The sequence below is a fragment of the Argentina silus genome (assembly GCF_951799395.1).
Source record: "Argentina silus genome assembly, chromosome: 6".
Lineage (NCBI taxonomy): Eukaryota > Metazoa > Chordata > Actinopteri > Argentiniformes > Argentinidae > Argentina > Argentina silus.
In genome coordinates, this window is record NC_139660.1 from 21,052,216 (window position 1) to 21,069,802 (window position 17,587).

General features: G+C 48.1%; 1 protein-coding gene across 1 annotated transcript in view; it reads right to left on the reverse strand.

Moving 5' to 3' along the window:
- Positions 1-17,587, reverse strand: part of LOC310805852 (ankyrin-3-like) — a gene marked incomplete at its 5' end in the record, with an annotated part of 100,897 nt that overhangs the window by 2,926 nt on the left and 80,384 nt on the right. Inside the window, 7 exons of the mRNA XM_083671683.1 lie at positions 280-370; positions 2,542-2,746; positions 3,289-3,379; positions 7,369-7,449; positions 8,276-8,407; positions 8,751-8,825; positions 9,749-16,993. Of these exons, the coding sequence (XP_083527809.1) occupies positions 302-370; positions 2,542-2,746; positions 3,289-3,379; positions 7,369-7,449; positions 8,276-8,407; positions 8,751-8,825; positions 9,749-16,993 (7,898 nt within the window). The 3' untranslated portion in view covers positions 280-301. The remainder of the gene's footprint in view (positions 1-279; positions 371-2,541; positions 2,747-3,288; positions 3,380-7,368; positions 7,450-8,275; positions 8,408-8,750; positions 8,826-9,748; positions 16,994-17,587) is intronic.

Genomic DNA, 17,587 nt, shown 5'->3' on the forward strand with positions numbered 1-17,587 from the left:
ACAGAGTGTAGAGCCGATGAGGGAGAATGAGTGTGGTGGGGTGTGGTGGGGAATTTTGAGATTCAGAAGTTTCTGTTTATACTTGTATTACCATCATATGTGACCATATGCGTATCGTGTCATGTATATGACATGATCAAGAGTATGACTGATCATATCACTAAATCATTTTTAGCCTGATGAATACTTGTATGTTCTGTTGCTGAATCTCTGAACTAGTCCAACAGAGTGAAGGGGCCAGGGGCACCTTGTTTGGAGAAGGACAGTATAGTTCAGTACCTGGTGGAGCCCAGAGCTAGCCCTACGAGTGAAGCTTCTTCTCTCCCGACCTCCTCTCCTCCTTTCTCCTGCTCTTGGCTCCATCTGCTTGCTGTAACACACAAACACACACACACCGGGGTGAGAGAGGGCCAAACTCAGGGCATTCTGACCAGTGGTAAGGTAACACAGCAACCTGCAACCCGAACCCAAGAGCAGCAAGACCGGAAAGAAAACAAACAACAACACTTCAGATGATGACTACTACGGTAGCATCAGAAGCAAATGTTATGATTAGCATAGTAGTTAGCATGATACCATATGCCACACCGCACAGAGAAAGCTGGGCTGTCACAGTGAGTGGGCTGAGTGAGTGTTTTAATTCCTGAGAAAAGAGATATTGTTTGTCAGCACACATTACAATTGTTGAATAATAAAGTGCATTAAAATCTCTGATAGATCATTCAGAGATGAGAATGGCCTGTTCGAAGAGTTACAGCATTTAGTAATTTAATGTAAGTGTCGATGGCACCAGTTTCAGTCTTTCAATGCCAGCCCACAACCAATTAGAGGGGCATTGGTGTATTCAGCATCTTCTTTATTGAGTGTCACACCCACCCACCCACACATAGATGCACACACACACACGCACACACTGGTAGCATCAGCCACACCACAGCAAATCACGCCCCCCCTCCCCCACCCCCACCCCCACCCCCACCCCCACCCTGAGGTAAAGTCCAAAGATTCTGATCTGTCAGCTGTCAGTTTGGCCTCAGAACCCTGGGACACCTACAGGGAATCCCCATAAAGCTGTCACCATGCCAACCTCAGGCTCCTCCTCCTCCTCCTCCTCCTCCTCAGGGAAGTGAGGTGTGGGCCAGGGGTCTCCTCTGTCCCTCCTGCCCTTGTCCCCACCCTGGTCCTCGGGTGTGACCGTGGACACACGGCGAATGACCTTTCTGATCACCTGGGAAAGGGGTGGAGATGTAGATATGGTCACCGGAGAGAGATGGGGGTGGTAATGGGATGCAGAGTATAGAAGTTCAATTCTCCAGGGAGAGTGGAGAGAGTATAAAGCATATGTTACTTTTCTAGTGATGGTGTTACCGTCTTCATCGGTAAACTGTTCTTCTGTCACAGATTCGCCGGGGACATTCTTCGCCTGTTCTCCCTGTAAGTGTTTACAGTTGTAGGACTTGATTCATGACAACAATTCACGGTAGCGTGACAGCAAACCACAACCACACCTTGTTGAACCAGCACCACCACCAACCAAACTTGCAACAAACTTCTACACCAGAGAATATCTGAATTTCTCATGAGATTCACAAAAGTTAGACTTTCCACCGCAGACACAACGCACTAAGATGAAATTGAGGGAAAGCCATAAGAGCAAGCACACACAACTGCACACACACCTGTACGCACACCTGCACGTACGTCTGCACACACACTTGCACACACACCTGCCCACACATTTGGATATTAGCCATAGCACTCCACTGCACACCAGAAGCAGAGCCCGAACCATAGCCTGGACCTAAAACCACAGCAAACCAAACCAAACCAAACCAAACCAAACCAAACCAAACCAAACCAAACCAAACCAAACCACACCACACCACACCACACCAAAGCGAACCTCCACCCAGTCCTTAGTCCTTAGTCCAGGTACCTTAAGAATGACCCTGCGCCGAAACACCCTGGTGGTGACGGTCCGTTCCTCGTCAGAGCCGGACTCATTATCAACACGCTGCTGCATTTAACCAAGATTACAGGAGTAGATTACAGGGGAGGATTACAATATTACAGGGGAAAAGGTGTAGTTAGAAGGGGACACAGGTACAGTTTATGGGATTAAGTGTTACGCAATCCCAAGGTCCTGAGGTCAACTAGGGACAAGAAAACACATCTGGAACAAGGATGTTATGTTAGAATGGATGGGCAGCCAATGGATGTGTCACTGCCAGTGTAAAAACAGATCCAACCGCAGAGACACTGGAGTCCACCGAATACTGATGTATATAATAAGCAGTTCGCAATGCAGTAGTGGAGGCTGGTGGAGGTAGAAATCAGAGGATGGGCTCATTGTAATCCATGGAATTGAATGAGGTATGGTATCAAACACACGTGTTTGATAGCATTACACATTCCATTCCATGTATTACAATGAGCCCGTCCTCCGATTTCTATCTCCACTGCAATGCAGAAGCCATACATCCGAAAATGACACAACGTATCCTACATAACGCTGTCACTGTATACACTCTACGGCATTACCTGGACTTTTTTCTCAGAAACGAGTGTGCCCTCTTCTTTTCCATTTCCACTTCTGCCCTCCTGACTCCTCACCCCATTGGCTGAGTCCTGTGAACCAGGAAGTGAGCCGTCCCGAGGCGAAAGCTCTGAGTGGTCGCCATTATGCCTGGACCTCCCTGACTCTCCTCTAGATGATGAGGTGATGGAGTCACTGGAGTTCTCCTGGCTGTGGAGGGAGAGCGGGAGAGAAAAGTGGGAGGCTGAGACTATGAATGCTTAATGGTTTATATTGAGATCGATTGAAGAGTAGCACACATCCAAATTAAGATAGATATCGAGATGAAGAATATGATAGGATGGTGCTGATGAGAGGAGACTGATGGAGGTAGAAATCGTGGGACGGGCTCATTGTAATGCATGGAATGGAATAAGGAATGGTATCAAACTTCTGTAGTTGATGCCATTCCTCATTCCTCATTCCATGCCATGCAATGACCCTGTCCTCCGATTTCTACCTCCACCAGCCTCCCCTGGTGTTGACATTATGTGAAGCTACGCAATATCAAATGAAGTCATATTGTCCTGATTACCAAGACCTAGACTAAGCCTGGTCCTTGACAAAGAGCATCCAGGACTAGGCTTAATCTATGTCTGCCAAACTTCCCCCAAAAAGAGTAAGTTTAAGTTACTGAATTTGAGATGGAAAACATTTCCCCTAAACCCGTAACAGAGATCCTGCATATTATTCCACAAAGACCTGTGTCATACCTGTTCTCCTGGCGGTCGAGCAGGTCTGAGCTCACACTGCGGCCGGGGGTGGGCGGCTCCACGTTGACGCTGGATGTATCGCTGTGCCAACCTGGAAGTGAACAAACGTTTTTTTCTGCCTGCTGCACCTGACTGAGAATCTCTTGAACCCTGGCCTCTGTCATCTCCTCGCCTTCCTCCTCCTCCTCTGAGCCTCGCTCCAACACCAACTCCTCCAACAGTGACTTTAACTTCTCTTCTGTCATCTCGTCTTGGTCTCTGTCTTCTTCCTCGTCGGAACCAGACTCCCCGTTCTCCCCCAGCGCCACAGCCCAGGCTTTAGGGGAAAGGCCTCCATCTTTCTCCTCCACCTCCTCCACTACCCCACCCCTGTCCTCCACCACCTCACCCCTCTCCTCCACCACCACCTCACCCCTCTCCTCTACCACCTCACTCCTCTCCTCTACCACCTCCACTACCTCACCCCTCTCCTCTACCACCTCACCCCTCTCCTCCACCACCTCCACTACCTCACCCCTCTCCTCCACCCCCTCCAGTACTTCACCCCTCTCCTCTACCCCCTCCAGTACCTCACCCCTCTCCTCCACCCCCTCCACTACCTCACCCCTCTCCTCCACCACCTCACCCCTCACCTCCACCACCTCCACTACCTCATCCCTCTCCTCCACCGCCTCACCCCTCACCTCCACCACCTCAGCCCTGTCCTCCACTACCTCCACTACCTCACCCATCTCTTCTACCACCTCCACTACTTCTTCCATCACCTTGCCCCCTGGTTCCAGCACCATGTCTCTCTGCTCCTCCACCGCAACACCCTCCACCACAACCTTACTCCCCTCCTCCACCACTACACATCTCTCACCTAACATCTCACCACCCTCCATCACTTCCACCCCGTCCCCCTTCACAGCCCCTTCCATAGGTGTCCCTCCCTGTCGGACAACGTCCTGCTGTGCTTGCTCAGGGGACGATGGGGATGATGATGATGATGGTGGTGACAAAGATAAGGAAACGTGCTCTTTGACCTCTTTTTCTAATTCAAAATGCTCAGGAGAAATCTGATTGGCGCTCAAATCCCCTTCCACTTTCTCTTCTTCCTCTTCGACTTGGTGCACCTGGTCGTTATGGGCCGTGTCTGCGCTGAGGGCAGCGGTGGGATCTAGGTCGAGGGGGGGAATGGACAGGGATAGCTCACAGGGTCTAGGGGGGCTCCAGGTGGGGGTGTCAAATTTGATGCTAGGCTCCATCTCATCTGCGAGGGTGAGGGCAGGGGGGTCTGGATCTGGGTGGAACTGGGCAAAGGGGGGGTCGATGGTGAGGGTAGGGGGTTGGTGGGGGTCAGGGTGGAGCTCCATGAAGGGGGGATCGGAGTGCAGTTCGGCTGGGGATTGCAGCTCCGCTAGGATGCTGTGATAATCTGTTGGTGACAGATGACATACGCACATGGAAGCACACATGACACAGGGAACCCCCCCACACACACGCACGCACACGCACGCACGCACACACACACACACACACACACACACACACACACACACCACAACACATGGACTAGGTGACATGGACAATGGCACAGAGGCTGACTGTAGAGCATGCAGCAAAACACCCAGTAATTGAGGTGACACTCAGTGGTGACACTGGTGTCATAAGCTGCCACAAAGGTGCTGTAGGGCAGCACAGCGTGACTTTGATTCACTGTGGAGAGCTAGCTTTGTGAAAAAGGTACAGAGAAAATCATAAAGAAACGAATCAAACAGTAAATATGTATATCACAACTTTTAACAGTTTTATGAAAACTAAGGTATTTAAGGTATTTCATTTTCTTTGTCACTGTTAAAACAAAAATTGGTTTGTTTGCAGGATTTCAGGAGACAAATACTGAAGCATGCTTGGAATATGACTTTTCATGGAGTACAATCAGTGAGTTTATATGATTAAGATTTGAGTGGGTGTTCAGTCATGCTCATACAGTGAATATGAAGGGAGAGGATTGGGGGGGGGGGTTAAATGAAGAATTCTAGGGTAGAGGCGTTGATGCGGAAATGAGACGGAGGAGCAGTGGGTACAGGGGACACGCAAGGACACTGACAATCAGGACAGGGAGACGGGGAGAGGATGGGAGGAGAGGAAGGGCCATGACCAGGGCAGCGGGACCCTGCAGGAGAGCCTAGGGGCCAGGTGGCCAAGGTGAGTGGGGAGACAGGATGGGATGAAAGGGCCAATTGGGTTGCTAAGGATTCACGACCTGGAGTCCCGTATAGGGTGACAGAGGGAGATAGCTGGGGGTTGGGGTCACTGGGATCCCGAGTAGGTAGGACACTTGGATAGTGAGGGATGAGGGGGAGACTTGGAGGAGGGGGTGAAGGAGTTAGATCAGGTGGTTCAAATATGGGGAAGGGTGTGAGGTCCATGAGTGAGATAGAGGATTCATAACTTGAGGAGCGGCAGGGAGACAAGGTATGAAGCTGGGGCGTGGGAGTAGGGGAGAGGGGTGTGGGGATAGGGGAGAGGGGTGTGGGGGTAGGGGAAAGGGGTGTGGGGGTAGGGGAGAGGGGTGTGGGGGTAGGGGAGAGAGACGTGGGGATAGGGGAGAGAGGCGTGGGGGTAGGGATGAGGGGTGTGGGGGTAGGGGAGAGGGGCGTAGGGGTAGGAGAGAGGGGCGTGGGGGTAGGAGAGAGGGGTGTGGGGACAGGGGAGAGGGGCGTGGTGGTAGTGGAGAGGGGCATGGGGTTCGGAGAGAGGGGCGTGGGGGTAGGGGAGAGGGGTGGTGAGGTAGAGGAGCCCTGCGCAATCAATGAGGGATCAGGGCTTTGGGTTTGGTTTTCAGGTGCTATTAAACATACTACAGGCAAGGATAAAGCCGAAAAAAAGAAGTGACAAAAAAAGTAAAGCAAGACAAAACATGTTAGTCATGAACGAGAGGACTTGGGGATGAACATGAGAGGCAAGAAGGAGGAAGGGGTGAGGAGGGGCAGGTAAAGCACATCGACGGCAGCACAAGACTCTTAATAAGCAGTTATAAGCTGTTATAACGCGCCCTGGAGGTTGGGCTGCGGGAGCGAGAAGGGGAGGCAAGGCAGTCTGGTCTCGCAGAGGAAGAAACTCTCTCAGTCTATCCAGGGAAGGCTCAGAGGGACTGGAGGAAGGCTAGAGGACTAAGCTAGAACTACAGATGAATAGAACAGAACAGTCTCTATCAGGAGAGGCTGGTGGAGGTAGAAATTGAAGGACCGGCTCATTGTAATGCATGGAATGGCATGAGGGATGGTATCAAATACACGTGTTTGATACCATTCCTCATTCCATTACATGCATTAGAATGAGCCCGTCCTCCAATTTCTACCTCCACCAGCCCCCACTGGTCTCTATGGCGAGGCCATGGCTATACCATGCATTAGGGGAAGAAAGGGTTGATACAGAAGTTTCCTGTTACATGGGTAAAAGGTACTTTGCCAGGTCATAGCAATGTGTTACAGCATGCAATTGGTTAGCATGGATTGACTTAGCATTGGTCATAAATTCATTTTTCATAAACCTTTGAGCAAGAATGCGATGTGATTTTTTCAAAGTCATAAAGTAAACAAAGGTCTTGGATTTGGAATGTGACCAAGACTCTCTGAAAAAGCATTGTGCTTAACATAACATAACATATTAACCCTCTTCATCAAGGTTGGTTTGAATTTGGATGTTAACCCTGTCAATTCAGGAGGTGAATTAGAATCATGTTTCTGAACTGACCAGGAAAAGATAAACCCATGTTACTCCGCATGCTAATGCTTCCTCATACTGATTTGTCATCATGTCAGAAAACAGGCATAGTAAGAACAGAAAATAAAGTCTGAGGAAAACTAAGGGTCAGACACAGTATCTAAAATAGGGTATAATAGTCTCAATAGGTAAATTACATTCCGTTGTCAAGCCAAGCAATTTGTTTGTTTTGGCAACAGTTCTATGAGAACAACTTAAAAGGTGGCAGGAGAGGTAAAAGGTCAGCTAGATAAAGCTAAACTTTACCATCAGCCTGATCCCGGAAAACAGCGTTATCATCGGCAAAACTTCTCGTGCCTGAAATGTTACCATAGTCAAATATCGGCCCCTCCAGCAAAGTCACAATATCCATCCGATTGACTTTGGTCAGCACTGCAGTTAAGGCATCCGCTGTCGAAAAACAGACATTAGAGAGTCATTGTAAGAAAGACATGAATAGAATACACACTGTTTCTCAACCCATACAGACTTGCAATTGTCCTTGTCATTACTGAGAGGTAATATGTAGAAATGTTTTTTTTATACGTTGCAGTGTACGTAGGTGAAAGGAGGGTTGGACACGTCTCGTTTGCGATGACATGTTTTTTAGGGAAACTAGGTCACAGAACAGGGGAGGCTGGTGGAGGTAGAAATCAGAGGACTCTGAGGATTGTAATACATGGAATGGAATGAGGAATGGTGTTTGATACCATTCCTCATTCTATTCCATGCACTACAATGATCCCGTCCTACGATTTCTACCTCCACCAGCCTCCGCTGTCGCAGAACCGTATCCTGGACTGAGCCGAATGTCCTGGTTAGTGCTAGAAGACTGCTGGAGCATGAAAAGGATGACGAGTCTCTTCATATTCAGCATTGCACTTGGGATCTTTATAAATCTGGAAAGAAGCCACACTGTTTCTCTCTATCATGAGATAGATGTATGTCTAAAAGTATGAAAGCAGGAAGGCAAAGACAGAGAGAGAGAGTGAGTGAGAGAGAGAGAGAGAGAGAGAGAGAGAGAGAGGAGATAGAGAGAGAAAGGAAGAATGAGAGGGGCAGCGGGGGAATGTCAGACGGGGGAAAGAGACGAGTGAAGAGTAAGGTAGAGAGGAAACTTGATGTATCACTATCATGTATTTTTTAATAGGAAAAGAGGTGTCAGGCGTAGGTTGTAGACTCTTAATGAGAAGCCACAGGGTGGGGAAATACTTTGAAGAGACAGCGAGGGACTCACTCGTGGCATTTTTACCGTCCCGGCTGACCCATTTCTTTAGCAGCATGAAACTCTGCGCTGTCAAGGAGTTGGGGTTATCCACTCGGATGTGGTTGATCTCATCGACAGAGAAGTTCATTTCTCGAGCCAGCTCTGCAAACACCAAAAAATCTATTCATCAATTTCATCAGATCATTCTGCAGGCATCAATTTCGGATGCTGCAGCCTACAGTACATGCATCAATGGAGACTGGTGGAGGTAGAAATCATGTGTTTGATACCATTCCTCATTCCATTCCATGCATTAGAAAGAGCCCTCTGATTTCGACATCCACCAGCCTCCACTGACATACATGCATGAGTAAACAGATCTGCAGTGTAGGAGGGATACTACACTGTAGGGGTCGCTGTTTCCTCACGTTAACAATGACATAAACATCATTGGAAAAAATGGGAGGATAGGGAGGCAGGTGAAACAAATGCACCATTTTCATACCAGTCCAGCTAAGTCCCAGGTGGTCGGCCACGATGGCCATCCTCAGGTCCGTTCGTTCACAGGGACTCTGGGGACCTGAGGGGCAGAGAATACTGATTAGTCATCAACACAGCTCAGTTTCTGCTCTACCGAGTAAAATAGGAGGAGTAAAAGAGATTCTTTCCTTTTCTGGCCAAGCATGGTGTGTTTTTTCCAAATGAAGAAAAATCATCCTGAGTGTTTTATAGCCTCTCTACTGTGTTTGTTTGTAATTGTATATCAAACAGATTCATTCATAGAATTTCACTATCTTACATAGCTTGGTTATTCAACACAGCTTGCCTTGGAGTGTTAAAATGGCTAAGAAAACGTAGCTCAGATGGAAGTTCCCAGAATAGCCAGAAAAGGTAGGGGTAAACCCGTTATGACAGACTACATTGTGTTAATTAGACAGTGGTGCTCTGTGAATGTTTGTGAATATGTATCCTCTGAGCAGGCAGTAACTGTTGTAAGAACCATACAAACAAAACAAAATAAAAACATGGGTCAAAAGATTAATTTACTTGTAGAACTCTAGGGTGGATCACAATTCTAAAATGACACTAAACATGCGGACAACCTTTGTGTTCTGGCTAACACTTACTAGCTCAGTGAGACAACTACAGTAGACCATGGAATAGAATCAACTGAAACTGCTCTTTTCAGTAACCACCCTGCACAGACAGACAGATAGACAAACACCTACTGTACTGTAGCCGCCAATAGGAGACTGGCTTTACCAGTGCACCAATCACTACTCTAGCATGCTGCAACTACTAAGGGGTTGGGGGAGGGGGAGAAAGGGGGAGAATCTGACAAGGACAGTACAGTACACAGTACAGAGATGACAAATGACATAAATGACAGCTACTGTTTGAAGAGAATAATAATATATAAACACGCCACAGGCAATCAATCACAACGACTTCATGCAACTAAGTATTTAACAAGTATTTAACAAGTGTGAAAGTTTTACAAACTAGGCTTGATCTCCGCGACGGGGGGCGCCCGAGGCCCAACCTGCCTGCCCTCCTTCCCACCAGTCCGCCTACTCCTCCTGCTCCTCTCACTGCCGGGCGCCCTGTCCACCTTTGCCCTTACGGACAAGGCCCCGGCCTCAGCCCTCGAGCCTCTACCAGACCACGACGAGCGCGAGGGCTGAGAGGCGTCCGACAGAGAGGTGCTCCTGGAGGTGCTGTCTTCCTCCGACTGTTCTGCCTTTTTCTCTTCGTCTGACAGGCGGTCGGCCAGCTTTATCGTCTCCCCGCTTATGCCTTTAAAGTACTCGATGGTGCGCTTACATACCTCGCTAGGGTTCTCACCTGCCGAGCTGACCTGTGACCGGTCTTTAACGGGTAGCCTGGAGGGCAACTGAATGGCTAGTCTCGCAGACTCTGCCCTCAGAGACTGGGATGTTACCTGCAGTGACATGGAGGAGCTGGTAGGGTTGCTCTTTTTAATGTCCTTGACTGGGATTCTAGACCTGGGCTCTACTTTAGCAACTGCAGGTTCTGCTCTTTTCCTGACCTCAGCCTTGACAACCTGTTTGGGTTTCTGTTTCCCTATTGCTGTGCCTTGTGTGTGAAATGACCATCCTGATGCTTTGACTGGCAACCTAGACTTTGGCTGCTTCACCTCTGTTTCCTTGATGGCTTCACTCTGTCTTAGTTCAGTCGCAACACCACTGCTTTCCTCTACTCTCTCTACAGAGTCCCTGCAAAACAAAGCTTCAATCCTGCTGGCTTTCTGAAGTGTGGGTTCAGAGGACGACTGCAAATTAAACACCACACTGCCACACTGGATGTAGTTTGCCTGAACACTTGAGGCCTCAAGGTTATTGTTGTTATTGCAGTTCTCTGCAGGGTAATCTCTTCTGTCTGACAACTTCGGGTCTGTGTATCTGCTAGGCTGACTCTCCACTGACTCAGATTCTAAACTGACATACTCCGGCATTTGACTTCCTGACATCTCAGCTTTACAATCCCCTGAGTCTTTTTTCACAGTAATGGAGGCTGCTATTCCCATCTTAATGGGAGTGCGTAATTTGGGGTCAACTTTAGAGGCTGTGATCGTGCAAGAGGAGGTGGTCTCGGCTACAGTGTCACCAGAGGGGGCATCAGGACAGCCAGTGCCGGTCTGTGCAGGGCTGCACTCTGCTGGTGTGGTGTCTGTGGTGTTCTCTACCTTCACCTTCACCTCTATTGCCCTCTCCCCCGTTTTTGACTGAGAGGTTACTACCCCTGGACATTTGTCCCCTCTCCCCTTGTCCCCTGATTTCCCATCAGAGGAATGCTCACCAATCTGGAAAAATTGAAGCCTTTCTTCAACAAAGTCCCTCTTGCTCATGTCAATTGCACCACTGCGCGTCATCTCAAACATCTTCCCCTCATGGAAGGGGAAAGGGTTTGGCTCGCTAGTTGGTGTGCTCTCGTCAGTCGGAGTTCTAGCTGGGGTAGTGTCTGGAGTGGTGGCTTGCGACTTGTCGTCCACAGATAAACCAAAGGGTTTGGGATCTTCTTCTTTTGCTTTGGCATCAAAAACTCCTTCATCCCCCCCTTTGCTTGACCAGGGATCAAAGTCTAAGCCTTTTGTAGCGACAGTTTTAAAGGTAGAGTTTAACTCCTCCTCGAGTTGGTAGCTAAAGTAGCTGTCAGCAAAGCCCGCTCTGTCTGGGTGTCTTCCCTCAAGAGTGTAGATTTTATTCTCATCATCATCTCCTGTATTTTTGTCTGACGAGTTGTTTTTTGCTTCCCCTCCATCCTCACTTGGTGTGTTCTCCTCCTCTATGACTTCAAGCTTTGACTGACTAAAGGAACGATCACCTGCTTTGCAGTCATTGGATAGGCTGGATGTTTTAGGGTCTTGTTCACTTAACCCATCATCCTCGTCTTGAAGGTCATATCCATCAAGAGAGTCTATTTCAGTGGCATCAGTGTCATGAGAGAACTCGGCAGTTGAGGCAATGGAGCAGTCAGTAATTGACTGATCGTTTCCGTTTTGCTCAAAGTCAACCTCCTCTCCTTTGATAACCCCATTAATGCCCGACTCCTTCTGGTTTCCGTTCCTCTCAGGCTTTTTGGGTTTCAGGCGTTTCTTTTCTTCCTCCTTCATTTTGAATGTATACTTTTTGAGGGGGATGGGATGAAAGACTGACTCGTCGTCACTAGAATCTGTGTCGTCTGCTCCTGGTGGCACAGGTGACGGTGGCTGCACCCTGATGATGGGCTCTGCCAAGAGGTGCCGATCATGCTCCTCTTGGAGATTCACCTCCATCATCTCCGTCTCGGCCTCTGAGGAGGCACAAGACCCCCTCTTCTCTGGGTCAGACTGTTCTGTCTCTAAAGGCGGGGGTGGGGGGAACTCAATGTACGCGACTCTTTTCTCTTTGGGTCGTTTCATGGTTGCTGTTTCATGATTTCTGTTTGAGGGCTCTGATGAGGTTGGCTTTGTTTTGTCCGGTGGAGACTCCATGAAGACGAAGGTCTTTCCTTCGTCTTCCTCAGATTCCTCTTGGATTGGACTGGGCATGCCTGGCATGAATCCAATCACAGAGTCTGGTGTTCTAGAGACAAGGCTAGCCTCCTCAGAACTTGGTGTCTCAGGGGTGACAGGACTTTTACCAGAGCTTTCCATGAAAGTCACTTGCTCTAGTGTATCATCCTCTGGAGATGGGGGCTGTTTTTGTTTAACGGTGTAAAATGCTCCCCTAGTCTCGTGTACGGTCCGGCTCTCATGACTCACTATCTTTTTATATGTTCCCAGCTGCCCAGAGGCGGTTTCTTTTTCGATTTGCTTGCCCACTTGTATGCTAACATAAACAGGCAATGGTTTTATGTCTTTGAATCCCTCAGTGATAACAACAGGGGTTACTTGGTCCAAGTACTCTACTAGGTCGCTATCAATACCATTACACACTACATTTGACTGGCTACTATCTAAAGAATCTGTGGATTTTCCTACTGATGAGCCGTAAGTAGATTTGTTGGCTTCAGAGCCGCTGTGTAACCGATTTCTAGCTAAAGTAGGTATTTGTGACCCTGTCTTTTCACACAGTTTAACAGAGGTATCTAACTTTAATGAAGTGGATTGGTGATTCTCTGAGAAATTAGACTGCATTCTAACAGGAATTTGCGATTCCGAGTTTTTTTTTAGACTGGCATTGCGTACATCTGCACTATTTGGATTATCTTGGACTACAAGCTCAGTGTAAATTATTTTCTTGGTCGTCTCTTCTTTACTGGCTATTCCATCTCGAAAACACGATGGTTCTCTTTGGGAATCCCTGTCATTTCCATCTTTCAATGTGTCATGAATTAAGGTGTGAGACAGTTTTGATGGTTGGGGTTTAAAGTTTCCATTTCCATGGCTATCCCAAGTCTTGAAGATATGTGTTCCTTCCTGCTCTTTCCCATTTGTGCCATGTTTGGGAGAGGATGACATGTACCTATTAGCACTAGGAGTAACAGGCCCTCTAGCCTCACTATCTAGACCTTTCCTTTGACTTCCTGGACTGTCTGGTGCGTTGGGGATATTTGAGCCAGCAAAAACTTGATACACAGGCAACTTACTTTCCTGTAGTTTTCTAACTGGGGAGCTTGAAGTTTGTCCCCATTGAGAACCCTTTTCTTGCTTTTGTGCCTCTTGTTCAAATTTTAGCCTCACAGCACTGACTTTGGAAGATGACATTTGAAAAGGTTTAGAAGCTTCACCTGCGTTGCCCTGTGATATGCCTTCCCCCTGTTTTGTTTTGTCATTATCATTATACTGCAGTAGAACTCTTCTCTCTGGGCTGCTCGGTAAGCTAGCACATTTCCTATCATTAGAGCCAAACCTGTCTCTTAACCGTTCTCTGCTCCATTCCTCACCACTACTTCCATTCCGATAAGCGGATCTTTCAGGACTGCTGTGGGTAGAGCTGGGCCCAGATCGTGTTTCCCTGAAGTCTGACCTGCGGGACTTTTTCTCAGGGGACTGGAGCTCGTCATTCAGTTTCTCTGTCTTATCACGGAAAAATTGAGACACCTCACTCAACTTTTCCTCTGCTTCCTTCACGGTCCGGTCTACTCTATCTTCATAAATGAGCTGTTCTCTGTTCTTACCCTGTCTTTCGTCCGTGACACGCATCCAAACAGAATGCTTTGGACTACCCGGCTCTGCGGCATACTGCAAAAGAGTCAGTTTGTCATAGGTATCATCGATATTTGACATTTTGCCAGATCTTTCTGATGCGTTCTTTGATGACCTCAAAACGTATTCTGTCCTTGATCCACTAGGCCTTCCCTCACTATGGCTACTCCTATCCGGGGAGTGAAAACGAGACCTTTCCCTTAGATACTCTTCTGTGTCAGAGTGAGACAAGTCCGGTTTGTCAGAGAGAAGCATTTTCTCTGCAAAATTGTAGGACTCTCCTCTGACTTCTGATGATTCATCATCATTGTATTCTACAGATTGCTGGCTCAAAAGCCTCAGGGTTTTGTACGAGTCGTCAGCCATGAGCTGTGCAGAGCTTGGACGACTGTCTTCTTCCTGAGACATGGGTGTGTTTACTCTGGAGGATTCTAGGTAACAGGGGAGCGATTCCTCAGGCTCCTCCTCTTCGTGTCGTGAAACACTGTCCATGTCCACCCTATGAGGCAGCTCTCTCATTCCACTGTTTCCTTGGTAGAAGTACATCTCCTTCTCTGGGTGATTTTTTGTTTCCCGGATGATGACCTCAGTTGGTTCAGTTTTGTTGCCCTTCTCAATGTGAACCTCAATTATTCTTTCAACTTTGGGTTTTGAGTTCTGGTCTTCGAGACCCCTTTGTGAAGTTTCATCATTGCCTGCCCTGTGTTCGAAAAGCCCAGCAAGTTCTCTGGACGGATCCCTGCCTGATTGGAAAGCTTTCATGATATCATGCACTGACATTGTTTCTTCAATCCTCTCTGAGGTATTCTCTTTGCTGGACGGTTTGTGGTACACCATTCGGGTAGTGGTTGTGATGTGAGTCTCCTCCTTCACACGCATTCCTTTGCCCATTGAATCTTCCTCAGGGCTGACTTTCATCTGAAAAGATTTAGTTTGGTCCTGAGGTGATGCATTTAGCCCTTTGGGTTCAGCATCAATGTATCTGACTGCCCTGGCATCCTCCATCATAGGTTGCTTTGTGTCCTCCGGGGACTCATAGCTCCTAATGACATGCACAACCTCAGTCCTGGTCTCTGTGATCACAGGTGGAATGGGTATATCCTGAAAAAGGGCTTTAGGTCCCATGCCTTCTGCACTCTGGGGGGCAGAGGGAGTCCTTTCACTCCTGGTCTCAAAGCCACTGTCTGAGAGGGGACTCTTGTCCTGGTCATGTGAGATGTCGTCTGGAGATTCTAACATGGTGTCAGGCCCAAATAGCACATCAGCTAGTTTGCAGAGCTCCTTCTCTGAGGCAGAGGAGCGCATGTTAATGGGCGGCATTTTAAGCTTGTGCTCCTGCAGTGCCATGGCAGGTTTTAAAACACGTTTCTGCTTCTCCTCTCCCTCCCTTCTACCCTCATCTGTTCTATGCTTTGCCTCTGCCATTTTGGAGAAAGAGCTGCTACCAACATCATTGGTCAAGTAGTCAACCACTTTCGCTAGGTTAAAATCTCTGTCTGGTATGGTCTTTGTTTTGATTTGAGGGACAACTGTCTCATATCTTGGTGGATAACTCCAGTTGCTTTGCTGGGGATCCACTGGCACCTTTGAGAACTGCACCTCCTCTGCTGCACTCTTTTTAAGAGCAGCTTTACTGTCCTTGACTGTATCCTTTATTAGGATCTCACTCACTTTGACCAAATCCTGTTTCACTTTCTCTACTATCCTGTAAGGCTCCTCATCCTCTATTTTAGCCTCTTTGGGTGAGTCAGACTGGAAACCCTTGGAGGCTGAATTTGTCTCTGTTTGCAAGATGGCTGACATCCTTATCAGGTCCTCTTTCATTTCGGCCACGTCCTTTAGTATCTCTTGGCTGGATGACAGAGGGGATGAGGTGGTGGATTTTAGGGCAGCCGAGGACATGAACAAGGGGGATTTGACGGGTGAGAGAGTTTTGGCAAAGGAAGACTGGGCTTGAATATTTGCCTCAGCGGGCATTGTCTTTCGAGGGGACAAGAGGGCAGCAGCTGATTTGGACACCTCTGGGAGCTTTTTAAACTGGGGATCTGGCAACACATTTATAACTGAATACACAGGGACAGTCATGGTGCTAGATGTGACAGAGGTGGTAGAGTTCGGTGGGGACCTTAGGGAGGCATATAGCGAACTGGAGGCTGAGGATCTCATAGACTGGTAGGAGGACGAGGCCGAGGAGGACAAAGACTTGAGAGTGCCATAGCCAGCAGAGCAGGAATTAAAAGTCTTCTCAACTTCATCGAAGGCCGCGTTTACGCTTGTTGTCGCTGCATTAGTGGTTGCCTGTATCCTTTCCTGTAGGCTGCTTGAGAGTAGGGACGTTGGGGAGGAGGAGCGGTACTTTGTGGGCGATACTGTTCCGTTGATCAGAGCTGCAGCACTGGGAGCACTGTTGGATTTGATTGGTGAGGAGAGAGAGGAGAAGAGACTCCTTGTTGGTCCTGAGGTGTCTGCACTGGACCGGACAGACGAGAGGCCGGGGACAGTTTTTATTGGAGACGATGATACTGTGCCACCAGAGCCGACCATGACAGACTTGAATGGCAAAGTTGAGCTGTACATGTTCAGTGAGGATTTGGGCGAGGCAGGTGGGGTCATGGCGATCGATGACCTCTCCAGCAGACAGCCCCCACCCGTGGTGATGGGAGAGGTTCTAGCAGACAATGCTGCCAGTCCCTTCACAGAAACAGGGTCTGGTACACTTTTGCCTGGCGATGAAAGGAGAGTGGAGGTGACCTGAACTGGGTATTGAGCCTGTTGAACTACAGTCTTGATAGGGGATGAGATGGTCCTGTAGGACCTGATGGGGGAGGCTAAGTCGCTAGCTGATTTCACTGGGGAGGCCGGTGAGGCGCCTATGTTGGACTTGATGGGGGACGCTGAGGTGATGGACCATACAGACTTCAGTGGAGAGGCATTGGGCGTGTTGGATGACGAACTGGAGAGGGAGCCGAAGCCAGACTTGGCTTGCCCAGAGACGGCGACAGGAACAGCCGACCACGCCTGATAAGATCTCGTTGAAAAGACAGGTTTGTAAGCGTAGCCAGTAGACTGTGTTCTCGGCGAGCTTCGATCAGTTGTTTCTTGAATAAGCAAACCAAGGATTTAACGTAAATTCAACAAAAAATAATTGAAATAAAACAGAAAAACCAGAGAGAGAAAGTTGAGTTAGTCAGGACAATGTGAATCATATCAGCAAGATAATACAATGGTGAAGTTATGAAATGTGAATTACCATCTAAACAAATGGTAAGGGCGATATGACAAGGATTTGTTTGAGATCAGTGATCTGTCAAGCAATTGAAAAGATACAAGGTATCACACAATGAAGCATATGAAGCAAAGAAATGCTTGAGATAACAATGGAGAAGAAAAAAAAAAGACAAGCACCACAAGAACTACACAACCATTCTATTGACTTTTGATGTGCCAAGTCTGTTTGCCTCTTTGCTTCAGTGCCTTTTATATGTTTAGTACACATGTTGATGTTTTCCGTTACGTTTTTCTTTTGTTCTTTTCAATGCCAGATATGACTCCACAGCGCCCTAAACATAGTCAGAGTGTGATTTGTGAAAAAAACACAGGGGGGATTAAAGATACTGATCAGTGGGGGGGAAATGCCCACATCCTCAGGTGGCAAATCTATCCCTTGAAGATAGTTTGTACTGGTTCACGTA